The following is a 13,597-nucleotide window of genomic DNA, read 5'->3' as shown; positions in this document are numbered from 1 at the left end:
ATAGTTTTATGTGAAAATGGCTCTAGTGAGTGCTAATGTTATCTTGGACACGGCAAGGCTAGCCCTTTCTCAGACTAAGTCAAACAGGCACAAGTGTTATCAACTTCCAGATAAATATTTAATATCAAATATCAAACTCCTTCAGCCTTCAGTGCAATAAAAGTGTTAAAAGGCCCGAGAAAGAGAGATCCCATTTCTCTCATATTGCCTTCTCTAAACTGGTTTCTTTAAAATCCAGAACTGAATGTCAAGTCTTCTCTTCACATACAAAGTCCTGAATGATCATGTAGCATCATATTATCCCAACATAGATCTTTGCCCTTTGACTGCAGGCTTACTTGTGGCTTGTAGATATTTGTAAAAGTACAATCGGAGGCAGAGCCTTTGGTTTTCAGGCCCCTCTTCACTGGAACAAGCCCCCACTTTGGATTCAGGAGGCAGACACCTACTAGCCTTAAAACTTTCCTTTTTGATGAAGCATAGAGGTAAGTTTGGATCAGGTGACCATAAACCCTGAGTATTTGTGTTCCACTCACCTCTTTTAACTCCTCATGCATTTATATCCCACTGTTGCGTGTCATTAACACGCATGTGTGATGCTGTCTTTAATACGCTGTCAGAAAGTCACGCGATTTAATGGTGGCTATTAAATGGGTTTGGCTTTGTTGTGAAAGAAAAATCGTGTGCAGTAAAAGATTACGTCACATAATACAGCAAAAAAAAAAAAAAAATTGAAATACTGCTTTCATCATGTCCATTTTCATTTTCTAATCTGAGACAGAGGGCTTTTTTATTAACATTTTACTGTTGAACTGCCTCTAATCTCTTCACAACCTGCTTTCAGTTAATTAAATACCGCTCTCATGTTCCATTATGATCCCACACTTGATTTAACCACGCACGTTTTGTTTTCATTTAAACTACATTAAATGCTTCATTGCTTTCAACAAATCAGAACTACTTAAGTTTAAATTACAATTTGTCTTGTAGACACACCTTTAATAAAAACAGTTGCTGATTAACAGCTGAGACACAACTGGGTCATGTCCTGTATGTGTGTCTTTTATATGAGGTGGGTCGGGGGCAGAGGGGCGGTGCTTGCGTTGCTACAGCTTATCTCCGCCTTTCACTCCACAATAAGTTCCCTTAGAAGGAAAGCCTGCCTGCAGACTGTAAGTGGAAAGCATTTTTTACACTCAGCGTGGCAGTAACTCATTAAAAGTGAAAACATTTTCTACTCCGCGAGATTAAAATGCAGCACACTTAGGATGTCGGGTTTTTTTTACCTTCTCGACATAGTACTTCGGGTAAGTGCGCTTGGATGATGTTTGATGTCCGCACACCTTTAAGGATTCATACACAACTTTTCAGGTATAGTGCCAAGCTTCTCCTTGAAGTGTCCATCCTGGGTTTTCGACAGACTTTGATTGCGTTTGGATCCTGGAGCTTTATCTAGGCTATCAAAAGATATTCACAAACTAATCCCCGTGTTTGTTCTGCAGGATAATCTCCACAAGTCTTCCTTTCTCTTAGCAGAGAGACGGGGCAGAAGGAGAAGGTTCGAAGAGGGGGCGTCCACTGGGGAGAAGCGGCCGCTGAGCGAGGCGGTGGAGGCGGTGAGGTGAGGAGCGCACTCAGAGGAGGGTGACGGGGGCATGGAGATGTTGCGTCGCTCCTCTGTGTTTGCCTCTGAAGTGTTTGACCGCTCGCCCACCGACAAGGAGCTGGTGTCCCAAGCCAAAGCACTGTGCAGGGAATACATCCACTCCAGGCTGAACCGTGCCGGGATCGGCTGGTCCAAGCCTGAACACGGACTGGCTGCGTCAGGTGGGACACTGGGAGAGATATCTTCGGTCCTGCTGTGGCTGGGTAAGTTTTCGGGAAACGTTCGTGCGTTTTTGCGCACAATAGTACACTTAATTCAAACAGAGACCCGCGATCACCCTCAAATGTGTGTTTAATATTCAAGAATGTATCGTATTCCTGCTAAATCCTAATATGGTTTCCGGGAGCGCTGAGTTCACCTTTCACGTTTTTGTGCAGCCAAATGCCACAATATTCTATATTCTATTGAATATATCTATATTTTAATCGTTTAAACGGCCAGATTGGGATTTATGATAAAGATATGTCTTTATTTTATATTTATACTTATAAATAAATAAACACGTAAACGACTTTATCGGAGAACACCTTTATTATTTAGAGAATCATGACGTGATTCCCAGGAATCCCCATAATAAAGCTAAGGTCACAGTTTAGTTTGCGTAATATTTTCCTTTCTGGATGCTGGCCCAGTATAAAAACTGGTGTGGTGGATTTTCTTCCTCTGGGAGGATTCACTTTACCATGCGTGCGGAACTTCCCACCTCCAGATAATTCACTGGAAGTTCATGTTGAAACTCGGCTGCTCAGCTTTGAAAATCCTGGAGGGGGTACACTGTTGCTGAATAGTGAAACTGAACAAAACCACTTGTGCCCTTCTAAGACTAGAGTTACAAAACACTTCGACAATAATGAGACTTTTTTCATAAATAGTTCACCTTTTTTGATAGCAGACTAATATCTGGCAAAATAACAGAAAAACTCCAAGCAAGGAGGACCAGTCTAGCCATGTTCTGACCAAACTCACTTAATTCCAGCATCTTAAAAGCTCACTAACTGATATGTCATATCTGGTTTGTTTAATCTCAACAAAAACTATGTTGTGTAAAAACATTTATGTCACGGAGTTTTTTGGGCTGGGTCAGAGACTCCAGGACGTTATTGGTATCTTTGGAAAGTTTAGCTCTTTTCCTCTGCTTTGAGTCTTTCTACAGTGCTCAGTTAATAGTTTCACTAAAGTGTTTACTGTTAAAAGGGTCAGAGAGAGATGATAAACCCGTGTTTTATCACCGGGCAGTGTCCCTTTGTTTCTTAGTCAGATCCGGTGCGTGGCTGTCATACCCTGATTTAAAATACAAAGATGGGAACAGCCAAGAGGTAAAATGAATGTATGTAACAGATAGAAACAGCTTCTGGGTTAGAAAAGTGAGACCAGCACAGAAGTGCTTTAAACCTGATTCTTTTGAACAGTCGTCTGGTTCTATAGAAATCTATGAGAAAATGTCTCCGCTGCTCTCTGCACCTATGACTTCTACAAACACTTTCCTGATGTGTTTATGAATTCAATCCCCAGTTTCAATTCTTACTAAATACAACATGATGCTCATTAGGTAAATTATGATCCACACTGGAGTCCAAAGGGGCAGTAAAGCGTGATATCCTTTAGGGCATGGCTGTGTTGTGATTGTCACTTATAAATGGTGACGGTGAAAATGCTAAAGTTGAGGCTTCACAACTTCACCAAAGAAGTTCTGAAAACTCAAAAACTGACTGACTGGCTTAATAGGGGGTTGCCTGCGAGATAGTCCAAGCTCAGCTCAACGCTGAGTTGTTGCCTGTTAATATAAATTTTATATTAATTGTAAATTTCTTTCAATTTTCCTTATTTCTTTGATAGAATAGGTTGAGTCTGTAGATTAGATTTTTTTACAGTGTCTTAATTGCAGTAAAATATCTTTCTGTGAGTATTAAGGAATGACATACGGGACACTTTACTGCATGCACCAAGATGGTTTCACACCTCAGGTGAGCAGGCCATTTTCAGTACCAGCCTCCTGACGACCGGTCAAACCAGCTGCTTCTTATAAACACGTGACTTCCTGTTTTGATGTAGCTACACTCCCAATATATTTGTCATCATTATTATTTGAAAACAGTTCCATGGAAGCAGGCCCTGTTGAGAAGTCTTAACCGACCAATTAGCCCGCATTAGCAGAATGTAGGCTAACCAGCAGTTTATTGGTGATATCAAAATCACTGTATGAGTAATTAAAGAACATTATTATTGTTTCCTTTCAATTAGGCCGCATAATTTAAACTAGTTTAGTTTTTTTTTTTGGCCAGAAGTAGATTTGCATTCAGTGAGGTCAATTTCAGCCATTTTCAGGAACGACATGATTAAGGAAATGGGTATCTTTACATTGGGTTCAACTTCACAGTGACATTGTCCATGTTTAATATACGGTCTTTGCTCTTTGACCAAGCCAGGGTGTCTAACTGAGCAAAAGTGCTTCCCCAGTAAATCAAAACAATTGACAACATTTTTCCAATTAGATTAAATACAAAGTATTTTGTAAAATGCAAAGTATTTTATTCAGTAATATCTCTCAAAAGTCATATCTTTTATACAGCATTATCTAAGGTGGTCAAAATTGCCTTTACTAGCCATATGACTAGCTACTGGACGAGATAGCTGTGGCTTATAATGTGTAATAGTTACTTTTAAAAGCCACACAGCTTTGTTTTGAGAGTTTTTTTTAAAGTGAGAGCTTTGACTGAGTTTGCTTTCTCTTGTTTTGGACAGGTGATGAGTTGGAGTACCTTCGTCCCAATGTGTACCGTAACGTCGCCCGCCAGCTGAACATCACAGTGACATCGGAGAGCGTGGTGTCCGACGCCTTCCTGGCTGTCGCTGCAGACATTTTCTCCACAGGTAGGTCAAACTCTGGAAAATCAAGCCATGCAGATCTGCATCACAGGAACTAACGTTGGTGCTTTCTTAACTGGTCTAACCTGTACTAAGTGGACTTCAAAATGAAAAAAGGGAACGTATTTTGGTTATCACTGGGAAGGAGGAAGCCTGAGACAGACAAAATAAAGATGTACTGAAAGTTTAGAGAACTGAGTTACTTTACAAATTACAAATGGCTAAAACGTTTTGTATAAGTGATAATGCCGCCCGTTGTCGTGTAAACACTTCTTATTTAGGCTCACCACAGGATTCTCCATTAGTGAGAGACATTTTTAGGGCTGCCATTATCCCCCTCAAATGAAAGGAGCTGGAGGGAAAACATTCAGTCCATATTAGGTTAACACGATGGTGGAGCGAGTGATTGTTACAGACAGTTTGGACCCCACCCAAGGAGTTCAGACATGAGTCCCAGCTGGGTAATTCTTCAGGGAATTTTTAACAAAGCAGTCTGATGAAAAGGTAAAGAACAGTTGGCTGGAGACGAGAGAAAATCCAGTCAGTCTGGTCCTCAGTAATGTTCAGAGTTACTTAGTAATTCAAACGTAGCGAACTTAAAGATTATCTGCCTTAATTCTCACAGTTCACAACTGATTATGATAACTTACAAAGGGAATTCAATACCACGAGCAAAAAAGGGGGGAAAAAAAAAGGTCTCACGTCTCAGTCTCATGTTGAAAACTTGCGTATCAGTGAATACAGTGTAAACATGGACAAACCGCAGTGCCGACAGAAGAAGAGAACAAAGAGGAAGTCCTGAGCAACAGCAGATTATGACCACAAACTTGTGTAATCTGCACGAGCACAGTTAGAAATGTCATTTGGCTTTCCGCACGACAAAGATAAACTACAGCGGCAATATGTTCAGGCATCGTAACGCAACCCGCGCAACGGTGTAGCTGTAGTCATTTAGTCATGTAGTCGACACACACACAGACTACACTGTTACAATTTCCATTTCCTGTAGTACTAAGTACATATTAATTATATAAAAGTAAACATAGATAATAATATAATAATATATGTTTTACACCCCTTCTGATGTTGTGTGTCTTATTGTAAAAGTAGCCACAAGTGAAAGCCTTATTTAACTCCAGCTGATTTTCTCATTCACAGCACCTAAAACTTACATAGTGTTGTTTTTGTAGCAGCAGGGAGATCATACTCGAGTATGGCTTGAATGTTTTTTTTTTTGGTTGACTTCCTATCGAGTATCGAGTACAGCTTAATTTCCACTATATTTTACCTTCATACCTTCATGTCCTTTTCAAACATTTAAAATCTTTCTGAACAGTTCAAAAAAACTACATTCCTGACCTATCAGATGTTGATAGCAGTATGAAATATGCAGAAACTTTAGAGTATCATCCTGCAAGTTTCCAGATTTCCTCTTCAAAGAGATCAGACGACAGTTAGAGGAGATTGATGAAGCCGAGGCTCGGTTTGTATGTGTTGGACATATAAACACGACAAAAATAGTCCGAAGCACTGACTGTAAATGGTGTGGCGGCAGAAAGCTCTACTGAGCGTGCAAGCTTGGTTGGAGAAATGATGTGCTCACTAATCTAGCGAGGCATTCTGCCTGCCTGCCGTCCCAGGTCTGGTGTTTGGATTTTCCCCGTTGCAGGCCTCCTGCTGAGATTGGATCATTTGTTCATCCACCTTTAAAGAAAGCTGCTGACAGACACATTTGCTGAATTAAATCCTACTGCAGTTATTCAAGTGGAGAGCAGGGTCTCTCCACTTATGAAATAATGACTTTCAGTATGTGCTCACACATCAGACACCAGGACATTGATGCTTCCATAGGTTTAAGTAAAGATGTGGTTTCTTTTTCTCTCATAAGGTGTGACATGGGGAAAGGTGGTTTCCTTGTACGCTGTAGCGGGAGCCTTGGCGGTGGACTGTGTACGCCATGGTCATCCAGCAATGGTCCATACCATTGTCGACTGCATGGGGGAGTTTGTCCGCAAGAGCCTGACTTCCTGGTTAAAAAAGAGAGGAGGCTGGGTAAGGACGACTTATTATTACTTGTTTGTATGTTTCCGTAAGCGTGTGTTAGTCTGTATAAATGTACGACTATGTGGCAGCTATGAGACAAGTAACTGAAAATGACAGCCGGCATCTGTGGGTTCGGTTAAGTGTCAGTAAGAGCTCATAAAACCAAAGAAGAGAGGAAGCCATCAGCTAGTCTAGTCTGTTAAGTTAATGCAGTTCCCCACAATGACTATAACTTTAACCAACCACAGCCTGCTTACGTGTCGTGGTTTCTCTTTGCTGCTCTTTTCAGTCTTCTTTTTCCCCCGGGCAAAACAGATGACTGCCCCTCCCTGATCCCGATTCTACTGAAGCTCTCTTCCTGATAAAAGGGAGTTCTTCCTTCTTACTGTCACCAGTTGCTTGCTCATTTATAATCATCTGATTGTTGCATTCTTTCTCTGACGTTGTAACGACTTTTTCTTCCAATACCAACCTATGTTACATATTCAGGTATCTGTGTATGTACATTAGGAAACTCTCCCTCCACATATGATGAGAAATATTTTATTCTTTGTAAAAATGTACTGATCTGAGACGGTGACCGTGTAGAAGGGATTTATGGTTGCTGTAAAAATAGTGTGGCGCTCACCTGCCCCTTTTCCCACGCTATGTGTGATTTACTTACATGCAGTCAGAAACTTTGCTTTAGGCTGTTCGAGCAGGGTTGAAATTGAAACTGGAGCTTTGTGTGGACATGTAACTTCAGAGTCCCGCTTTTCAGTTTTGCGCTTTGAGTTGACGTGAGGCGATTTTTCTTTTCTTTTCACACAGCCTTTGTGATACATTCCAGTTCATCACCTGCAGGTCTTTTCTATTTGTCAGACACCGACAAATGTTAATGAACGGTTGCATGTTTTCAGAAGCTTTCTGAAGATTTACCGAGCTCAGGATTTTTACTGACAGCTTGATCTCACATTTTCACTGAGAGCGCACATCCTCCTGTGCTGGGCGTGGTGGTTGTCAATCGCAACGTGTGTGTCTGCGTGTGTGATTCAGCGTACAGGGATTTTTATTTCATTAGATAACAACTTTATTGAAGCAAATAGGGTTTATTTTAAAGAAAGACAGCACATGAACACTTTTAAATCTAAATACTCCCTCTGAAGCAGCATTTTCTTATCATTCAGTCCAAGCTGCTGCTGGTCTCCCTGGCTCATCCTCACTGCTTTGTGTTTTCACTCACAGCTCTTCCTTTTTTGAACTTTTTGGCATCCAGGTCAACTATAGTGGATACATAAGTTCAGTTACTCCTAAGGCCCTAGCAGAGTAATCTCAACTGATCACATTAATTGTGGGCATAAAGCAGTTTTAAATGAAAACATTTTTGTTGGTCAAATAAACTTCAGAATTCCCTTAACCCTTTCACACATAGTGGTCACTACAGTGGACAGCTATTCAAAGGCTATTTTCTTGTATTTGTGTCAGTTTTGATGGTATACGTGCACATAAACCACCACACTGGACACTGATGTGTCATCCCATACCCTGCCACCCACTGGGCGTTTAATGTTACTATAGATGTATGACGTGTTTCATTGTAATTGTTATTTAACCCTGTCATGCATGAATTATGACAACCTCAATCGGGATTTTTCTCTTAAGTTTCTTCTTTTCTTTTCATGCCTAAAGATGAATAAAAATACTTAAGAAAAAAATGCTGATTGAGGTTGTCATAATTCATGCATGAAAATGTTAAAGCTTGCCGAAAGTCTGTCTGACTTTTGATTTGAACCTTTTTTGATTTTAACCTTGATTTTTCTGTGTGTGTGTGTGTGTGTGTGTGTGTCTTTTGTTTTTTTCTGTTTTATACGATCTGCTTTGAGCAAATTGCCCCTTGACGAATTTGGCTCAATTGAAGTTAAACCAAAAAGATTGTATTTACTACTTTAAATTAAATTCATTTCAAAAATAACATTTTTATTTTATTTAGCTGTGATGAAGTTCGTCGCAACAGCAGCAGAGGCTGGGAGGAAACAAATCAGTGAAGCTAACTATATTTCATTGTTATTAATCCTCTCAGTGCTTGTCGGCCTAATTTAAAAACAGCATGCTCCACCTGTAATTGGTGTGTCATATCGTGTTACAGCCACCCAGATCAGAATCGCAATATCCTTTTGTTTTAAATTAACTAGAATTCTTTGTTTACAAAAAAAGGAAAAACCTGGAACAAATGGTTCAGTTAGAAAGGGGATGTTCTTCTGCAGAATTGTGTTTATAGGAATAGCCTATCTGATAAAGTCCTGGACAAACAGTGTGTGAAATGGAACGATGCCTGACAACGTGCCTCTGTCCGCGTTCTGCTCTGCTGGAAAGAGCACATTAATGCCTTTCCAGCAGAGCGAACCACAGGCCCGTGCGCTCTGAAACATGGCACCCGAGCCTGTTTTGTTCAGAGAGAAGTGGAGTGTGACGAAATGGAGAGCGATGCATTGTATAACTGACCTCCTGAGTACAAATGAGCGACCTGTTTTTCACTCTAACCCAGAGACGTCTGCTCTGACAGATGATGTCAGTGTGCGGGGAAAACTTAAATAACGTTGTGTGACTGGGAGAAGCGGCAGGAGCTGAAGGAGGAGAAGTGTTTAGTGTCAGAGCTGACACTAAACTGCACTCTGTGGTATTTCATTGTCTGTAAAAGTCTGAGTAGATGGCCTCGTATTGTAAGCAGTGCTCAGAATTAAGTGTGGGCTCTGGCTTTAAAATGGCATTCTTGTGGGCTAGCTGCATATCTGCAGATTGTCAGATTAGTGGAAAATGAAGGACACATGTTGAAATTGTAAGGTCGTCTTGTGTCTGTTAAACCCTGTGAGAACCAAGTCATCATTCACGAAGAGAAACTCTAACCATCTGTTTTGGAAAAACCCCCAAAAGGACTCTTTGGGGGAAAAAAGTAAAAATAGCTTTTGATGTGTGTCAGTCAGAAGGTTTACTTTCTTCTATTCTATTTATTTTTGTCCCCTGATTACCAAGACTTGGGAGAACAGCTTTCAAAAATAACATACTCTCACAGCCCGGGACAGTGCAACTTAGACTTCAGAGGGTTAAAACAATAGACTGTAAATAAACGATGGACATAGCCATGGTGACATCATGATATGTGAAATTCTGCTTTGAAAGAAAGCTTACCAGCCACTGACAGCTTTGATTTTTTTTGAGCTAGAGGTGTATTGTGCCAGGTTATTGATTAAAGTTAGTTAGCTGATTAGCAATCAACTGAAAAACAAGTCAGCTTTATAGCACTAGAAATGCTGTTTATAGCCTTCTCCAAAACAGTTTGGCCCTCTATGGACAGTGTTTAATTTAAACTCTTAACTTTCCTCTGCCTTATTTCAACTGTCTCATCCTCATGATATTATCCCTCAGTGTGTGAGTGTGTTGTCTCTCCTTTGTGTTTTGTCAGTATGTTGTCTTATGGACTTTGTATTTTTGGGACTGCTTATCAAACTCTCTTAAAGGTGTGTTTTGTGTTTAGCGCTCCCTCCCTTAGAGTTGGCTCCTGGGTTCTAAACCTGCATCATATGACAAGTATTTTATTAGTCCATCCATCCATCCATCCATCCGTTCGCTTCCGCTTATCCTTTTCAGGGTCGCGGGGGGCGCTGGAGCCTATCCCAGCTGTCATAGGGCGAAAGGCGGGGTACACCCTGGATTTTATTAGTCTGCTACTTAAAATTAATAAGCAGGTATTTGTGTCTTTGCTTTGCACCCATACAGACAGTGAGGTCAAGTGCACTGCAACTTAAGAAAAGACCAGAAACTACAGCAATGCTGTAAAAGCACACAAAACACAATGAACGTTAAACAAAACATAATAGAAAAAGGGAGTGTTATTGTTTCCCCAGAAACATTTCCATGGTGTTTTGTTAGATTTTGTTGTTTTCTGTTGTATTTCCTTTGTGTTTTGTGTGGTTTTGCAGCATTTTCCTATTTGCTGGTAGTTTTTTGAGTTGCAGTCTGTTTGACCTTTCAGGGCTACCGTACACACAGTATATGGATGCAGCTTGTTAAAAGCTAGCTTTAGCTAATAACTTAGCACTACAGTTTTTTATTCAAATACGGTCTCTTCTAGCTTCAAAATATTTACATGGTGGCTTCAAAATGCCAAAACAAATGGTTGATGTTATGGTTGCTACATTCATTCTTTATATACAGTTTATGACTCACAGAATATGCATCTGGAAGACACAAATATCTACTTGTTAGAGTTAAGTAACACAAAAAATACTTACATTTGACTCACCTAAGCAGTAGCACAAACTTCACAAACAGCTCAAATTGAGACATGTCACATGTTGAGTGGGCCGGATTAGTGATAAAGTGATTATAACCATACAACAGGTGAATTATGTAAAAATAAATAAATCTTTTGTACAGTTGTTATAAAGGGGGGAAATTGGCTCAAACTGTTTTCTGTAGCAGGTGGTGAAGATGTTGATTTCTCCTGAAAAGTTGGATATCTTGGTTGGTTTTTATTTTCAGCCACAAAGGTTGCCACTTGTGTGAAACTTACTTATCTTTATTCCTCTGTCTCCCTGCAGGTGGATGTAACAAAGTGCGTGGTGAGCACTGACCCAAACTTCTGTTCGCACTGGCTGGTGTCTGCTGTCTGTGCCTTTGGACACTACCTGAAGACGGTCGTGCTACACCTCCTCCGCGAGAAGTGAAAGAAAAAGAGACACAGTGGATTGTGAGCACACTGCCCGGCACTGCACACCACCAACACCACTAAAGCACCCACTGCTTTGGAATATGTTTACACTTATTTGCACTGAGCCTCGTTGATGAACACCCACCCATTTCACAGACAGCGAACTTTCCTCGCGTCTTTGGCTTCCCCTTGTCTATTTATTATTAATGGTTATATAATGGCACACATCGGATGCAAACGTATAAAAACTGCATCTGTGAGCAAGTTTAGCTTTTCATTTTTCATCAAACTGCACAGCTTCCAGTCTTGGTGCCTGTTTTGCAGGGATTTGGCTGCTCCTAGTGGTACCAAATGGTAACTACTAGCCCTATACACAGAGAAGTCAACTCAGGATAATCTGCGAGATCCTGTGGCCATTCATGAGAACTTGGTATTAGAGGAAATCTACACTTTTCGCCTGGGCTGTAATAGTTCATGCTAGATAAAGAGAAAATTCAACATATTTTTGACCAACTAAGGACTGTACAAAATTCCTTGATATCGAGGGATCAGAAAAAACATGGTTTGTGTATTTGTTTTTCTTTTGACTTTGCAGTCTGAAATGCTCAGAACAGCACATTCTCTGTTTCAGGCCTTTATTGTTCTTATCATGATTGGCAGCAGCTTTGACATTTTCTCTCCATTCCTACAGTCACTCTTCAACATTGTTCTGAAAGCATTTAAAGTGACAGTTCGTCCCAATGTCAGATTGACAGATTTTCCTCTGGCCCTCTTATGCTGTATGTCAGTCTACATTATTCAGGCGTGAGTTGCTGTTTTTGGAGGTGACAGGTTTATATATATGTCTGCTTTCTCTTGAAAATAATAAAAATTAAATGACAACGGCCCTTTGATGCTCAAAGCATTGAAAACTCAGCAGCAATGCCTCTTACGCTAAATCATCAGCCCTGTTTCACCATTTTCTTTTTACTAAATAAAATTTTACCATAGCTAATTCCAGCGATACAGTTAACAAATGTTAACTGTAAAAAAACAAACAAAAAACAGTAACCTTTTAGAAAGAAAGTCAGTCTCTCATCAAACTACTGACAACAAGGTTTGCAGATAGTTTTTATTTATTTTTTAAATGAGTAACCCTGTCATGATTTCTGCAAAACGATGCATGGTGTGCTGTTATCTGTAAAATGGCAAATGTGACCTTGACCTTGATGAAACAAATTTGGATGGAAACCCATTAGGTGATCATTGTGTTTAAGTGTGATTACATTCTGATCAATACTCCAGGAGGAGTAATCCTCACCGTGGCATAAGCTTGTTGGTTCTACAGTTGGATGAAACAGGTGGCATTGATCCAAACTCTAGAAGGATCAATAAGACCATAGACCAGAGGGAATCAATGCAGTTTTGGTTTTGGGGTGAAATGTACCTTTGTTATAAAAAGGGTAGACCATACATTTATTCTACCTGGTGAATCCATAGTAAACATTAAGATTACAAATGTTGAAGCTGAGATTAAGCTTTATCCCAAGTTATTTATGAATACTTTTTTATTAGGATATAAAATTAGAACATTTTAGTTTTTTAATGGGCTTCGATGCTTACACCAAGTCTCTATGTACAGCAGCTTAATTCATCTTCAGTGGTCACTGTGAGGGAGTTTGTTATATTGCTGTACTGAAACTGCAGTGAGTTGCAACATGTTTTTTTCTGAGCACTTTCATTTCGTGAGTAGAATTTATTCCATGAATAATTTCACTGTTTGTATGGCATGTTAAATACATAAATGTTTGTGAATGGTCTTTGACTTTAAATATGCAGACATAAATAAAATATTCTTAAAGCAATCTGTAAAGTCTGGAGCCATTAATGATGATTTTCAGCTGTTTTCCAAAGGATGAGCACTTGTAAACCCTGAATAAATGATTCCTCATTACAAAGTATTAATTAGTGGTCTATGTGCATGAAATGAAAACACCTGTATTTACAGGTGGGGTTTTTTTTCAGTGTTTATGTTTCAGTCTTTTTTGTTTCATATCCCAGGACTGATCTCTAGTTGCACATCATTTACTGAATTGTTTTCAAATGTAAACTTACTGTTGTATGTGTAGGCTGCAAAGAAACTGCATAAACACTGAAGGCTATTGTTACCGCTGAACCACATTCAGTGGGTCAAAATAGCATGCATCTTTGCAAGCAGTTATTTGTGTTAAACTGTGAAATATCTCTTATAATAAATAAAGTCTGATTTTGGGGTCTTCATTCACAGGGAAACCTTTCAGAAAATAATTTGGCCTCATTTGACTTGATGTAAGCTGTTTACAGCCCATTTACCTACA

At 39.8% G+C, this 13,597-nt stretch overlaps 1 protein-coding gene across 4 annotated transcripts; it reads left to right on the top strand.

Annotated features, from left to right (window-relative positions):
* Positions 1-1,131: 1,131 nt before the first annotated feature.
* boka (BCL2 family apoptosis regulator BOK a) lies at positions 1,132-13,105 on the top strand. 4 transcript variants are annotated; one of them, XM_082525425.1, is made up of 5 exons: positions 1,132-1,307; positions 1,537-1,869; positions 4,409-4,537; positions 6,420-6,583; positions 11,152-13,105. In XM_082525425.1, exons 2-5 carry the CDS (start codon positions 1,656-1,658, stop codon positions 11,275-11,277), a joined length of 633 nt encoding a protein of 210 aa, XP_082381551.1. In that variant the 5' UTR covers positions 1,132-1,307; positions 1,537-1,655; the 3' UTR covers positions 11,278-13,105. The 4 variants fall into 4 exon arrangements, with proteins under 4 accessions (XP_082381551.1, XP_082381549.1, XP_082381552.1 ...); XM_082525423.1 differs by having other exon boundaries at positions 1,534-1,869; XM_082525426.1 differs by having other exon boundaries at positions 1,132-1,371.
* Positions 13,106-13,597: the final 492 nt, after the last annotated feature.

Source organism: Aulonocara stuartgranti (assembly GCF_965226115.1).
Source record: "Aulonocara stuartgranti genome assembly, chromosome: 23".
In the NCBI taxonomy this organism is placed as follows: Eukaryota; Metazoa; Chordata; class Actinopteri; order Cichliformes; family Cichlidae; genus Aulonocara; species Aulonocara stuartgranti.
Note: the sequence above shows the minus strand (reverse complement) of the source record. Positions and strands in the feature narration are given on the sequence as shown.